The sequence below is a fragment of the Gopherus flavomarginatus genome, chromosome 3 (assembly GCF_025201925.1).
Source record: "Gopherus flavomarginatus isolate rGopFla2 chromosome 3, rGopFla2.mat.asm, whole genome shotgun sequence".
Classification (NCBI taxonomy): Eukaryota; Metazoa; Chordata; order Testudines; family Testudinidae; genus Gopherus; species Gopherus flavomarginatus.
The window spans coordinates 14,828,755-14,844,124 of NC_066619.1; the positions used below are offsets into that span (position 1 = coordinate 14,828,755).

General features: G+C 45.8%; 2 protein-coding genes across 3 annotated transcripts in view; both read right to left on the minus strand.

The window, feature by feature from the left end:
• Positions 1-15,370, minus strand: part of SMAD2 (SMAD family member 2) — a 91,045-nt gene that overhangs the window by 47,912 nt on the left and 27,763 nt on the right. The gene's annotated exons all lie outside the window — the stretch shown is intronic.
• LOC127047000 (zinc finger and SCAN domain-containing protein 29-like) lies at positions 4,114-5,414 on the minus strand. The gene is made up of 2 exons (XM_050944794.1): positions 4,885-5,414; positions 4,114-4,183 (listed from the first exon to the last, which is right to left on the minus strand). The coding sequence occupies exons 1-2, from the start codon at positions 5,408-5,410 to the stop codon at positions 4,155-4,157; spliced, it is 555 nt and encodes a 184-aa protein (XP_050800751.1). The 5' UTR covers positions 5,411-5,414; the 3' UTR covers positions 4,114-4,154.

Here is a 15,370-nt window from a genome sequence, read left to right on the forward strand (position 1 = left end):
TTATGTTAACGGGAGAGCTCTCTCCCACCAGCAGAGAGTCTATCAGATGCATGATAGTGGTGTAGCTGCACTGATGCAGCTACGCCGATGTAGCACTTCTAGTGTAGACTAACCCTAACGTGCACGGAGCTACAGAGAATTGGGAAGATTTGATGACACTAACATTTTTTCAATGCATCCATACAAGTGAAAGCAAACCATATCATCACAGATAATGCTCAAGAGTTGTTGCCATGGTATCTTGAAAAACTGATGATCTGGTTTTCATGGCAGAGTAGTAAAACACAAGAATCTTGTCTACACTAGTGTCTTCATATCAGACTAAGTGCATGTTTGAGCTATAGATACAGATTCAGCGTAGATGTATACTGGATCCTTATTTTCAATCCCAAATTGCATCAAAATAGCCAAGTGTTACTTATGGGGTAATTTGGGGCTCCAGTATGGGCTTTAAAGCACAGTAATCAGCTTCTGAGTGACAAACTGACCTTGTATTAGTCGTAGCTTGAAGCTGCATCTACACTTCTTCCTGGCTAGAGTAGAACTCCTTCACTGGCATCTGCTATGGTTAGGAAGACACTTGCCACTAATGGGATCACAAGCAGTTACTGCATCAGAGTGGAGCTGTGATTTGTTTTTATACCTAGCTACTTCCAAGCATTTACTTGTATAGGAAGACACTGACAATTCCTTTATATTTTCAGTAGGCCATCTTGTTAGCCAAAACAGAGACCAAATGTAGTTGTGTTTCTCCTATCTCTGACCACCCTCTTTTCTTTCTTACTACTGTAAAATAGTGTTGATCCTCTCATCTTCCAGGTGAAGACTACCACCTGTTCTAAGTCAGAGAGTTTCGGGTTCTTTAAATAGGAGAATCCTCCCTCTACCAGCAACTCTCAGTTATAGGAGGCAGAAATAGCAATACTGTAAAGCTTGTTTGTTAAAGAAACAGGAACTGGTACTTCATCTCTGAGACAGAAAAATGGCCTAATCTTTTACTATGAAATATCAGATCCTTGCTTCCCATTGACTCAAAATACAAGTTTTTTTGTGAATAGTGCAAGGTAAGACAGCTAAATACCAGTTCACAGATTTAAAATATATATTTGCATGCAAATTAGTTTAACTGACATGCCACTGCCTTCTTGCTTGCTTGGTACACCAATTTGGAGAAGCTCTGTCCTGCATTACACAGGAGGTTAGACTAGACCAGTGGTTCTCAACCAGAGATACATGTACCCCCAAGGGTACATCAACTCAACTAGATATTTGCCTTGTTTTACAACAGCCTACATAAAGAAGCACTAGCAAAGTCACTACAAACTAAAATTTCACACAGACGACTTATTTATGCTGGTCTATAGACTATATTCTGACGTGCAAAATAAATTGGATTTAAATATATGGTGAAAATGAAAAGTAAGCAATTTCAGTAATAGTGTGCTGCGATACTTGTATTTTTATATCTGATTTTGTAAGCAAGGAGTTTAAGTGAGGTGAAACTCTGGGGTATGCAAGACAAATCAGATTCCTGAAAGGGGTAAAGTCATCTAGAAAGGCTGAGAACCACTGGACTAGATGACTACACTAGCCCTTCTGGCCTTTGAATCTATGAGCACTGTAGCAGATGCTGTGGTTGAATCACATGACTTCTGATTTAACACTAAAATTTCCTTTTTGCAGGACTGCCTGAACAGTGATGTTATATGATACTGTAACCTAAACTGTAATGGTCCCCTAATACAGAGGATTCAACAGTTCTAATCTTGTCTAGCTGGAACGTTAACTGCAGCCATAGCCTTGTACAGAACCAAAAGGAAAGAATACCTCTAAGCAGACAGCATTACTTTATTTCTAACAGCTGTTACAATAAAAATGCTTTTGAGTCTGCCTATAAAAAAAACTGCACAACTTTTTACAAGCCACCATCTAAGGATGCATCGTTTGACTACTGCACTGTGGGCTTGGCTACACTTGGAGATGTGCAGCGCTGGGAGTTACAGCTGTCTTCGTCCAGCTGTGTAGGGACAGCGCTGCCATGTGGCCACATTTGCAGCGCTGTTGGGAGTGGTGCATTGTGGGCAGCTACCCCACAGAGCACCACGTCCCATTTTGGCGCCGTGGGTTGTGGGACGGAGACGGAAGGGTGCAGGTCATTCCGCTTCCTGTCCCAACGCCCCATGGTGCAATGCTACACATCCCATCAGTCACTTTTTCCATCCACGTTTGGCGCCATTGAGAGTCTCCCAACAGTTTCTGTTCAGCACGATTTCTGTGGGAAATGGAGCCCGAGCTGCTGAGGACTTTGCTGATGAGTGTCGCCAGCACATCATGTTTGGCAGTTGAGCTATTCCTTCAGCTCCAAAGTGACAGTGAGGAGTTCGACGATGGTATCGAGTCACCTGACGCGTGACACTAAATTGCTTGTGGCAGTAACAGAAATGCTCAGCACCATGGAATGCCACTTTTGGGCTCGGGAAATAAGCACTGAGTGGTGGGATCACATTGTCATGGAAGTCTGGGATGACAAGCAGTGGCTGCAGAACTTTCAATGAGAAAAGCTACTTTCATGGGACTGTGAGGAGCTCGCTCTCACCCTGCAGCGCAGGGACACGAGATTGAGAGCTGCCCTGCCAGTGGAGAAGCGGGTGGCTATTGCAATCTGGAAGCTGGCAACTCCAGACAGCTACTGATCGGTCGCGAACCAGTTTGGAGAGGGAAAGTCGACCGTTGGAATAGTGTTGATGCAAGTTTGCATGGCCATTAATCGCATCCTGCTAAGAACCACCGTGACTCTGGGGAATGTGCAGGACATTCTGGATGGCTTTGCACAAATGGGTTTCCCTAACTGTGGAGGGGCGATAGATGGGACGTATATTCCTATTCTGGTACCACCCCACCTAGCATCCGAGTACATTAATCGGAAGGGGTATTTCTCTATGGTTCTCCAGGCGCTTGTGGATCACCGTGGGCATTTCATTGATGTTTACACAGGCTGACCTGGAAAGGTGCATGATGCACGCATTTTTTGCAACACTGGCCTGTTCAGGAAGCTGCAGGCCGGGACTTCTTTCCCAGACCGGAAGATCACAGTAGGGAACGTTGAAACGCCCATTGTGATCCTTGGAGACCCCGCTTACCCATTAATGCCTTGGCACATGAAACTGTATACAGGGAAGCTTGACAGGAGCAAGGACCGGTTCAACTACAGGCTGAGCCGGTGCCGAATGACTGTGGAGTGTGCTTTCAGCCATTTAAAGGGCCACCGGAGATCTCTTTATGGGAAGCTAGACTTGGGGGAAAGCAGCGTGCTATACCCTCCATAATATTTGTGAAGGGAAGGGTGAAACATTCAGTCAGGAATGGACCTCTGAGGTTCAACGCCTGGAGGCTGAATTTGCACGGCCAGAGAGCAGGGCTACTAGAGAGGCCCAGCACAGGGCTACAAGGATTAGGGATGCCTTCAGGGAGGAATTTGAGGCTGAAAGCCAACAGTAATGTTTGGTGCCTTGCACGGGAGTGAAGTGCAGTGGTTACAATGATTTGCAGTGCCTGTTTTTTCCTTAGGGTACGGTATCTTTCACTTTCTGCAATAATAAAAAACTGTTTTAAAAGCCAAGAAATCATTTATTGAAAAGAAAGTAAAAGGGCAGGGGGGTAGGGTGGTGAACTGTACAGTCAGAGGTTTGACTATGTCCTGCCTGGAGTTCTGTGCAATGACTGCTGCACTTCAGGATGAAAATGCTGCATGGCGATGGGAGTTGAGTGCAGAGGATAAGGGTCATAGTTCTCAGGGCTGGTAGGTGAACGTGCAGGTGTTGGGGCAGCTGGTGGTGGTAAGAACCTGGATGCTGGAGAAGGGGGTTTTGAGCTGACATTGGGGCACAAGGGGGAGAGCTTTGGGATGGGGGCGTGCTGCCCGTATAGCTACGAGTGACTGGATACAGCCCGTTTGGTGCGCCAGCAGGCTTATCAGCTGCTTCGTGCTTTTCTTCTTAGCCAATTCCTTTCTCCTGCTTTTTCTTTCCCTCCAGTGCTGCATTTTTTCTCTCCAGTCCTACAGCTTCTTACTCTCTCTGGCAGACTGATTCATAACTGCTTTCACCATTTCTCCTCAGGTTTTGTAGCTTTTCAGCAGTCTCTGATACGGCCAGTCAATTAGTAGTAGTAGTAGTCAAGGACACTGTTATTAGAAAAAAAAGACAAAAACTGAAACATTTAACAGAGAGAGGCATCATTGTGTATAATCACAGTGAAGGAGTTTACAGTCTCACTTTAGCATACTTTCCACATACCAAAACATAGCACAGAGAGCCCACAGCAGTGAAGACATGGTGAGTAAGGGGGAATGAGTGCAGGAGTTAATTAATCCTGGAAGCCATCTCGCTGCTGCGGCTCACCTGGGAAGGGGAACTGATTGGCTCAGGGCTGCACTGGGGTTTCTGTGCGTTGGGGAAAGCAGAGAGCTGCGGGGGGACCTGCACTGAACACTATCCCTACATTTTCCACAGGAGTTAATCCTGGAAGATCTCACTGCTGCAGGTCACCTGGGAAGCAAGGGAAGGTCTTCTACAGCAATGCGGATTCCGCCTCGGCCCCTATGTAGCTTGCCTGTGTGCAGCAATGGTCCCTCCACCCCTCGCGGCACAGTGGCGTGGACGCGTTAGCCTGACTGGGACAAGGACCACAGTGGCTCTCCCTATAAACTTGCGCAAGCGCATTGCCCACGCTCTGGCAGAAACTTTTGAAGAGATTACCGAGGTCGATTACCACAACGTGATAGACCACATCAATGGGCTATTCCACATCTAAGCATGCATGCATGCAGCCATAACCCCCCTCCTCTCCCGAAACATTTCCATCCTGAAAATAAAAGCTGCTTACCGGGAACCTGCTCCTCTGCTTCTTCTTCACCAACAAGTTCCAGCTGCTGCGACTGGCTAGCTTCCTCCTGGCTTGAGAAGAGCTCCTGGCTGCATGACTCCTGGGACTCCAGGGTGTCTCCCCTCACCCTAGTACCTTCACTCTCGGTTTCCTCCCCCCCTTCCACCTCCCTCTCCTCTCCCTGCTCTGAACTGTCCATCCTGATCCTCGGATTGGCAGTGGGGTCACCCGCAAGTATCACGTCCAGCTCCTTGTAAAAATGGCAGGTCGTGGGGGCAGCACCTGAGCGGTGGTTTCCCTCGCGGGCTTTGCAATAGGCACTCCGCAGCTCCTTTACTTTAACCTTGTACTGCACCGTGTCCCGGTTATGGCCCCTTTCCATCATGGCCTTTGATATCTGCCCATAGGTATCATAATTCCTATGGCTGAAGCGCAGCTGTGACTCCACAGCTTCCTCAAACACACTGATGAGGTCCATCAACTCGCCCTTGCTCCATGCTGGGGCTCGTTTGGAGCGTGGAGGCATGGTCACTGATGGCTGAGCAAATAGGAAGGGGATTTTTAAAATTCCCAGGGTATTTAAACGGCGTGTCACCTAAGGCCAGGACAGTTGAGTGCAAACTGATGAGCAGTGTGGCTGAACAAGTATTCTGGGGCCTGGTCTACACTACGCATTTAAAACGATTTTAGCAGCATTAAACTGATTTAATGCTGTACCCGTCCACACTACAAGGCCCTTTATATTGATATAAACAGCTCCTTAAATCTGTTTCTGTACTCGTTCCCAACGAGAGTAGCAGCGCTAAAATCGGTATTACCATATCAGATTAGGGTTAGTGTGGCCGCAAATCAATGGTATTGGCCTCCGGGCGGTATCCCACAGTGCACCACTGTGACCGCTCTGGACAGCAATCTGAATCAGATGCAGTGGCCAAGTAAACAGGAAAAGCCCCGTGAATTTTTGAATTTCATTTCCTGTTTGCCCAGTGTGGAGCTCTGATCAGCACGGGCAGCGATGCAGTCCCAAATCCAAAAAGAGCTCCAGCATGAACCGTACAGGAGATACTGGATCTGATCGCTGTATGGGTAGACAAACCTGTTCTATCACAGCTCCGTTACAGAAGACGAAATGCCAAAGCATTTGAAAAAAATCTCCAGGCTACACAATGCTGCGTGACAAGCATAACGAAAAGCCAAAGAATCAAATGGACGCTCATGGAGGGAGGGAGGGGGTACCGCGGACTCCAGCTACCCCACAGTCCACAGTAGTCTCCAAAAAATATTTACATTCTTGGCTGAGATCCCAATGCCTGCAGGTTCAAACACACTGTCCAACATGGTTCAGGGTATAGCTCGACAATTTACTCCCTCCCTGCCCCGTGAAAGAAAAGGGAAAGAAATCGTTTCTGACTTCTTTCAATGTCACCCTAGTCTACTGAATGCTGCTGGTAGACGCGATGCTGCGGCAGTGAAGAGCAGTATCCACTCCCCTCCCCTCCCCCGTGGCAGATGGTGCAGCAGGACTGCTAGCCATCCTTGTCATCAGCCCGTGAGTGCTCCTGGCTGGCCTCAGGTGAGGCTGGCCCGGGGGTGCCTGGGTAAAAATAGGAATGATTCCCGGTCATTCCCAGTAGATGGTACAGAACAGCTGGTAACCGTCCTCATCATAGCAACTGGGGGCTGAGCTCCATCAGCCCCCTCCCTTTCCTGCGTAAAGAAAAGATTCTGTACTGCCTGGACTGTCACAGCAGCGGGAGGCTGCCTCCCCCTCATTTTATCTCACTAACAAGTCATTGTTTTTTATTCCTGCATTCTTTATAACTTCATGACACAAATGGAGGGGACACTGCCACGGTAGCCCAGGAAGGTTGGGGGAGGAGGGAAGCAACGGGTGGGGTTGTTGCAGGGGCAATCCCCGTGAATAGCATGCAGCTCGTTATCTCTGCGGGATCTGACATGGACCAGCTGTGCTCTGATACACTGGTTCTCTAGTACACTTGCCCCATATTCTAGGCAGGACTGACTATTTTTAGATACCATAAAGGAGGAATTGACTCAGGGAGTCATTCCCATTTTTGTCTTTGCGCCCCCGGCCGACCTCAGCCAGGGGCACCCATGATAGCAGCAGACGGTACAGAACGACTGATAATCGTCTCTATCACGCAAAAGCAAGTGAATGCTGCTGTGTAGTGCTGCAGTATCACCTGTCAGCGGCATCAGGTAGACATACGGTGACAGTAAAAAAAAGCTGAACGGGCTCCATGGTTGCCGTGCTATGGCGTCTGCCAGGGCAATCCAGGGAAAAGGGCGCGAAATGATTGTCTGCCATTGCTTTCCCAGAGGAAAGAATGAGTGACGACATTTACCCAGAACCACTCACGACAATGATTTTTTCCCCCATCAGGCACTGGGATCTCAACCCAGAATTCCAAGGGGCAGGGGAGACTGCGGGAACTATGGGATAGCTACAGAATAGCTACCCACAGTGCAACACTCCGGAAATCGACGCTAGCCTCGGACCATGGACGCACACCACCGAATTAATGTGCTTAGTGTGGCCGCGTGCACTTGACTTTATACAATCTGTTTTACAAAACCGGTTTATGTAAAATCGGAATAATCCCGTAGTGTAGACGTACCCTCAGATACCTCCTAATACCCTGGAGGCCAATAACAGCGCTTTTGGTGGCCACACTTGACGAGCAGCGCTGCATCACCAGTGCTGCAATCGTTATACCCCAAGCAGACCAGGTGTACAGCCAGCGCTGCAGCCAGGGAGTTGCAGCACTGGATGTGCCTTGCGGTGTGGACGGTGACTAAGTTGCAGGGCTTTAAACCCACCACCAGTGCTGCAACTCTCCAGTGTAGCCAAGCCCTGTGAAGTCCAATTCCTCAATCCATATACCCTCTGCTTTGTTTCATCTGGCTGAAAGCCCTATTATAAAGTGGCCCAGACAGGTATTTGGCCAATACATCAAGAGGTGTACAGAAAAACATGGCAATTGAAATACATATTCAAAAGCTGCAATTACAATAGTGAATGATTGAGGGAAGATAAAATGAACATGGCATGAGACACTAATATCCCACTGTAGGAACACTGTCACACACCTGTGTGTAAGCACCAACATTCCAATAAATCAGGTAAGCATAATAGAGATCAAACACCCAACTTTGGACTACATATAATGTGACTGGTTACCTTGGCACAGAAGCAGGGCAGAAGATAGGAAACCAAAAGACATAACTGATAGAAAAGATGGCATTCCTTTAATGAAGTCTTTGCCTATCTGGATTAACAGAAGTTTAATATTAGGTGTTCCTAATCTCTAAGATTTGGGCACTCAACACATCCTTGCCCCCTCCTGTGTGGCCACTAAGAGTTTAGAAACAAAACAAAAATAGCAGCATAAGTGAGGAAGGCAGAGCAGACTGCAGATATTGATGCCAGAGTAAATTTCTTCAGGTCAGCACCAAGGATCCCCCAGATGCAGTTTTGAACTTTGAACTTATGCCTCCTGTTCTTAAAATCTATCCCTCCTGCAAGGGAACACCAAGGGCCACATTTAGCTGTACCATGGGGAAAACTGGTTGAATAGTAGGAATGACTGCAGTAGAGGGATGTGATGACTGGGGAACTATGTACAACTTCTGGATTTTGCTTATTAACTATGTACCTGCAGCAGACTACAAACTCCACTTTCATTGTAAGGTGGGTCTGCCTTCTCTGCTGGTTTTTTATTTTTACTTCCACTTTAGACTGAAATTCCAGCAGGTAGTGATACAATGGAGGGTTGTCTATACAAAACGGAAGCAGGACTAGTCACAAGATCTAGGCAACTGGAATGGGGAGGGGCAGGTCTCAGTTCAAAAAGGGGTATGACCAAAGTGGAATTGCACCGAGGGTATGTATACATTGCGATTAGACTCGGCTGGCAAGCACCAGCCAACTCAGGCTTGTGAGACTTGGGCTAATGGGCTGTTTAAATGCAATGTAGACATCTGAGCTCTTGCTGGAGCCCAGGCTCTAGGAATGTGCCCTCCCCGCACTTTGCAGGGTCCTAGAGCCCAAGCTTCAGCCAAAGCCCAAATGTCTACACCACAATTAAACAGCCCTTTAACCCAAGCCCCATAAGCGTGAGTCAGCTGGCACAGGCCAAGCATGAGTGTCTAATTGCAGAGTAGACATACCCTGAGTGTGCGCTTAAAAGGCAGAGGGCAAATGTCTGGATTCTGCTCAGATTCAGGAAACAGAAAATATATGGATCCAGTGTGTTGGGACCCAAATACAGCAGCCTGGTGAGTGTCCAGAAGGGAGAGCTCAGCTAGGGCTGTGACATAGACCAAAAGGTTGACATATGAAGCTAGCCATAGCAACATACATGTGACAGTCCCTACTGTAGTCCCAATTCCAGATGCTTTTTATCCTCCCAACATGTTTTGACCCATTTCCAATGGCAGCATACCCCAAACATAGTATTTTGTTGAAGGAATGTTGCAACAGAGCCATTTTGCAGCTTTTTTTAAAAAGCCAGTTTCTAATGACAAGGGCGTTAGGAAACTTTAGGATCCTCATACTTCAGGAAGCCATTGAAAAGTTGCAGTTTGGGGATTTTATTGCCAGCTATGCCAATTATTTCCCCATATGGTTATTTTCACTTCATTTTAATCTATTTAAGCTCCTGTTCACTCAGTAAGTTCCTAACTAGCATATCAACCCCTTGAGACTCCTCTATACCAAAACTGTCACTGCAGTTTTAGTCTGAGTCTCAGTTTTAAGACAGATGAAGTTTCATAAACACAACTTAAATAGCTTTGAAATGCAAGGGTGCATGCAAGTTTCTTTACAGCCTTCCAAAGCAAGAACTGCAAGTGCTTAGGCTTATTTCTAAGTGTCTTCTCCCCAACAGATCCATAACGGTCACTTAAGTTCAGAATTTAAGCTTCCCACAGATTAGAAGGCAAAACCTGATATAGAAGACTGCATAGAGTTCCTACCAAATGTCCACTCCGCATTTACAGATGTTGTCACATGCTGGGGTGCAATCCAGACCAGAGAAGGGTTGTGTCATCTGCCCTGCAACCTGAAGTACCTCTCAATGCTTTGCTGCTGTAGCTCTCAACCTGGGCTGCTCAAACAGTCAACGAGCATGCAGTTCACATTCCAATTGTCTGTGTATAGCTGCAGCCTGCCACGCTATTCCAGTGACTGGCTTCCACCAGCCTTGGTTGTTACTTGCAGGGTGACACCAACACACTTGGTCCTGAATTTCCCCCCCCCCCCAATGTGTTCTATACTGTCCAGCCCTTTCCTGGACTGTTCAGATATTTTAGGTCTGTTGACCCTGTGAAGAGTCAATATGGAGATATGCCTATCTCATAGAACTGGAAGGGACCTTGAAAGGTCATCAAGTCCAGCCCCCTGCCTTCACTAGCAGGACCAAGTACTGATTTTGCCCCAGATCTCTAAATGGCCCCCTCAAGGGCTGAACTCACCACCCTGGGTTTAGCAGGCCAGTGCTCAAACCACTGAGCTATCCCTCCCCCCAATGTACAACAGTTTTCTACTTTAAATGGAGTTACATGCAGTTCAGTTTAAAGACAACACTGGATTAGTTTTGATTCATGCATATAACAGGCTTTAAGTGAGTACAAGGCATTGAAGTCAGAAATGGTTACTAGAGAAATAAAGATAAGACACCTTCTAACATACTGAACTTGGTTCAAAGTAAAATTCTTACTACAGGTTCCCAGCAACATTACTGACTTAATTCTCAATTCAGGATTTGCACCCAAGTCAAATGGCTCCTTCCTTTGTCGTAGGTGAAAGATCATCTTGGGGGGTGTTTTTGCCCTCACTTTAGGATCCAGTCACCCTTTGAAATGCATTTTCCTGAAGGTTACTCCTAGATAAACTTAATTCCTGCTGTGAGGTTGGAGTCATGTAGTGAAAGAGGTTCCATGATGCTCCCTAAAACACAGATTGATCTGTTACTGCCCAAGACCTCACCTCTTTGCCAAAGAACAGCCACTTGATAGGTGATTGCCTATCAATTTTGATGACACCTGACTAGAGGTCTCAGTTCCTCCTTTGAGAAACAGGTTTACCCACTCCCCAGACTTGTCTGGTAACCAGACATCAATGTAAATCAAAACTATGACTGATACATTTCACCACGTGGAAAGTTATGTAGCAACATGATATTATTGACCAGGAAGTTATATATTCAAATGATACTGCACAAAGCATATTTTGTACAATTACTACAATAGTGTGGGGGGTGCGAATATAGGGGTGCGTTCGGTCACAGATCTCACCCAGCAACCTGTAATCTACAGTGCAATTTAGAGTGTATGTTTTCAATCAGTGTGTAATGATGCCCTCAGAAGATACTGAAAAGGCTGTTTGTAGGGGAGAGATGTGACCACCCTGCTCCCTTTCTTATGCTTACATTTAAAGGAGAAAAGACTGTTTGAAATTCCCTTCACTGCTAAAAGTGATCAGACATCAGCTGATCATAAGCCAATGCAATGGTGCCTCACCAAAATCTGAAAAAAGCCAGAAACAGAGTCAAAAAAGTGCTGAGTGCTAGGTTCATGTCAATCAAGGCCCTGTGGATTATGCAATTCTTCAGCCATGGAAAATGGCATTACACACACAAATATACTATACAATTCAGTATTTTGCCATGGAACTGGCCATTTTGCTGCAATTGGGTACCCAATGTTTTCTGTGTCTGCTTTATGTTGAAGTTCTCCAAACACCACTGCTGGCATCACTGATGTGCCTGTCTAGTCTAGCTGCAAGAACAGATTGTTGGAAGGCTCCAATATTCCTTCTCAAAATGCATCCTGTCAGTGTACAATGCATAGTCCTCATATGCTAAACTCTCCTTCTTAACTAATCTTAAATTGGGCAGAAGGTGTGTGTTCATAGCTTCATCTAGTTGTAATGAGAGCCACTGGCTCTCCTGAACTCTTCTAAATTGCTGTCTGACATTTACATCATGTCATGAATTTGACAGGTGACAAAGTGGGTGGGAACAGAACAGATGACTGTTTTGACTTCATTGGTCACATTCGATTCTGAAATAATATTAACACTATCAAGATACAGGGGATAAACTATTACCCCAGTTACAAGCCTTGGTACTTTCTGTAGACTCATTTGCACTCATGGTACCCAAACTGACATGACAATAGTACCCCTGTGACTAGAATCCAGCCTATGGGATCCCATGCCATTTGAGCACTTGGCTGACAGCTTCCTAGTGAAGCTAACAAGAGTGCTAGAAGATGTGAAAAGAGGCACTTTAAGGCTGTAAAAGTTGTGAAGTCACTAAAACTAAACCTGTTATAAGCATGCTTCTTCACTATAATGTGAAGTTGGCATTCAGAACCAGAAGTTCCTCTTCCACAAAGTTTGTTGACTTTAACATGGCAGTTCTAAATTGCTTGTTTAATTGTAAATACTTTCTTTGCCAAATCTGACTCTGCCCCTGCTCATATATGTATATAACATTCATCATTAAGGCTGCAATTTTGGCATGTTCATAGTAACCGTTAATTTAAAAAAAAGAAGTCTATGACCCCTGCAGCATCAGCTCCTGTGGTCCCAGCTCTGGGCATTGTGACATGGCCCACATTGTTGCAGCGCCCCTATATTTTGGCACATCTGCCCCTCTACATATGGAAATTAGGATGGGGGACAAAAAAATGGGCTAACCTGAGTAAACCTGCTACAGGTGTTGAGAGAGTGACCAGCCTGCCCTTCCTCCTCTCCCCAATTCCCTCAATTGGCAATAGGGGAAGGGATGTATCGCAGCTAGAAGGCAAAAGATTCCAGATTGGAAGGGGATAAAGGCTGCAGTGAGAGAGACAGACATTGGGAACTACAGGTGTAAAGTACCAGCACACGTGATGTGCTTGAGAACTTATTGCATACACTAAGATTTTGGATAGTTATTGTCCAAATCCTTTTGTTCTTCTCTGAATTCACAGAAGGCCAGATTCTACAGTTCTTAGCTAATAAACCCTTGCACAGGGCATATTAGAAACAGAATTAAAATGCACTGGATTAAACTTCCATTAAAAAACCCACATTTTGCATAAAGAGGAAACTTCACAGAACTGGAAGTGAAACATTAATCTCTGATCTACAACATTCAGCTATCATAATGAACCAACATCTGTGCCTGGAAGAAAAAGGGCACATGTTCAGAATGAGATTCAAGACAAGCGTGGCTCAGGGAAGCTTCTGGATGCCTAGATTTACTTCACACAAAGCTTGTGGCTATTAACAAAAATACACACACACACACACACACACACCCCACATCTATATTCAGATCAAGATTCTGAAGAGAGACTTGGGCTCTTTACACAAAATCAAGCTGTTAAGTATTCACAAGAGCCTCAATGACCATTTTTACAGGGTTATTTGTAAAAATACTATTATTTAGTGCCACTGCTCGAGACATTTGATTTAGTACTCTATAAAACCTATTTCCATTTGTTTGCAGTGGCTAGCTCTGCTACTTACTGAGAAATCCTTATGTAAAGGTGGTTTACTTTTGAGTTTGTGTCAGACTAGTTGACACTCCATTAGAATCTTGTGTAAACTCAAAGCCATGGAACCTACTACAATGATGCTTCTCCACTCCCTCTAGAAAGTCATGTAATGCAGAATAGATAAGGAAAATACAAGTTTAAAATCCAAAAAGTAGAATTCCTGAGCACAACAAGTTCTACACAGGGTAGCCTTTAAGTACACCACCACCACCTCTTATTCAGACTCCTTGAGCACGCAGTGGAACAGATATCAAGCAATGTTGGTTTTATGGCATCCCTTAAAGTCCCATTGTAGGTTTCTACTCCTGACGGAGTTCTGATTAGATGGAGAGTCTCCACCTGAGAAACACCAGTTTGCTTTAATCAAGCACTTCGATGTTGGTGCTATGAATTCTGCTGGTCCACAGACAGTTCAGCTTTATAAAATAAATCCTTGATACCAGAAATATTCCTGCTTGTTCTCTCTCTAGGACATTTATTCTGTCAAATAGTTCTGACAACTAGCAGCACCCCAGGGGCAATCCTATGCTTTGAATGCTAATATTTCAGATTTGATCATTCCTCTATTGTTGTAACCTATTACTGCAGTTGCAGCATAGTGCAAACTGAGGCCTGGTCTACACTACAATTTTAGGTCGAATTTAGCAGCGTTACCTCGATTTAAGCCTGGACCTGTCCACATGACGAAGCCCTTTTTTCCCCAACTTTAATGGCTCTTTAAATCGATTTCTTTACTCCACCTCCGATGAGGAGATTACTGCTGAAATTGACCTTGCCGGGTCGAATTTGGGGTAGTGTGGACGCAATTCGACAGTATTGGCCAGAGTGCTCCATTGTGACCGCTCTGGACAGCGCTCAACTCAGATGCACTGGCCAGGTAGACAGGAAAAGACCACGAACTTTTGAATTTCATTTCCTGTTTGCCCAGCGTGAAGAGCACAGGTGACCATGCAGAGCTCATCGCACAGGTAACCATGATGGAGTCCCAGGACTGCAAAAGAGCACCAGCATGGACCGAACAGGGGGTATAGGATCTGCTCACCATATGGGGAGACGAATCCATGCTAGCTAAACTCCGTTGCAGTAAACGAAATGCCAAAAAACATTAGAAAAAGTCTCAAAGGGCATGAAGGGCAGAGGCCATAACAGGGACGCACAGTAGTGCCGTGTGAAAATTAAGGAGCCATGGCAAGCCTGCCACAAAGCCAGAGAAGCAAACCGAAGGTCCAGGGCAGAGCTGCAGACATGCTGCTTCTACACCGAGCTGAATACCATGCTGGGGGCTGCAGCCACCACTACCCCAACCCTGTGCTTTGACTCTGGCAATGGAGAATCATGCAACACGGAAGCGGGTTTTGGGAACGAGGAAGATGATGAAGAGATTGAAGATGCTCACAGCAAGGAAGCAGAGAAACCGGTTTCCCCCCCGAACAGACAAGATACGTTTTTCACCCTGGACCTGGAGCCAGTACCCCCCGAAACCCACCCAAGGCATGCTCCTGGACCCTGAGGGCGGATAAGGGACCTCTGGTGAGTGTACCTTAGTAAATATTAAACATGGTTTAAAAGCAAGCGTGTTTAATGATTAATCTGCCCTGAAATTTGTGGACAGTACAGCCACTGGAGAAGTCTGTCAACATGTATGGGGATGTAGCGGAAATCCTCCAGGGACATCTCCAGAAAGCTCTCCTGGATATCTCCCAAAGCCTTTGCAAAAGGTTTCTGGGGAGAGCTTTCTAATTCCATCCGCCATGGCAGTACACTACCATGCCAGGCCAATAGCACAGAGTCTGGAATCATTGCATAACAAAGCATGGCAGCATATGGTCCCGGGGTTTGCTGTCATTCAGACAACAACCATTCCTTCTCTCTGTGTTATCCTCAGGTGAGTGATATCGTTCATGGTCACCTGGTT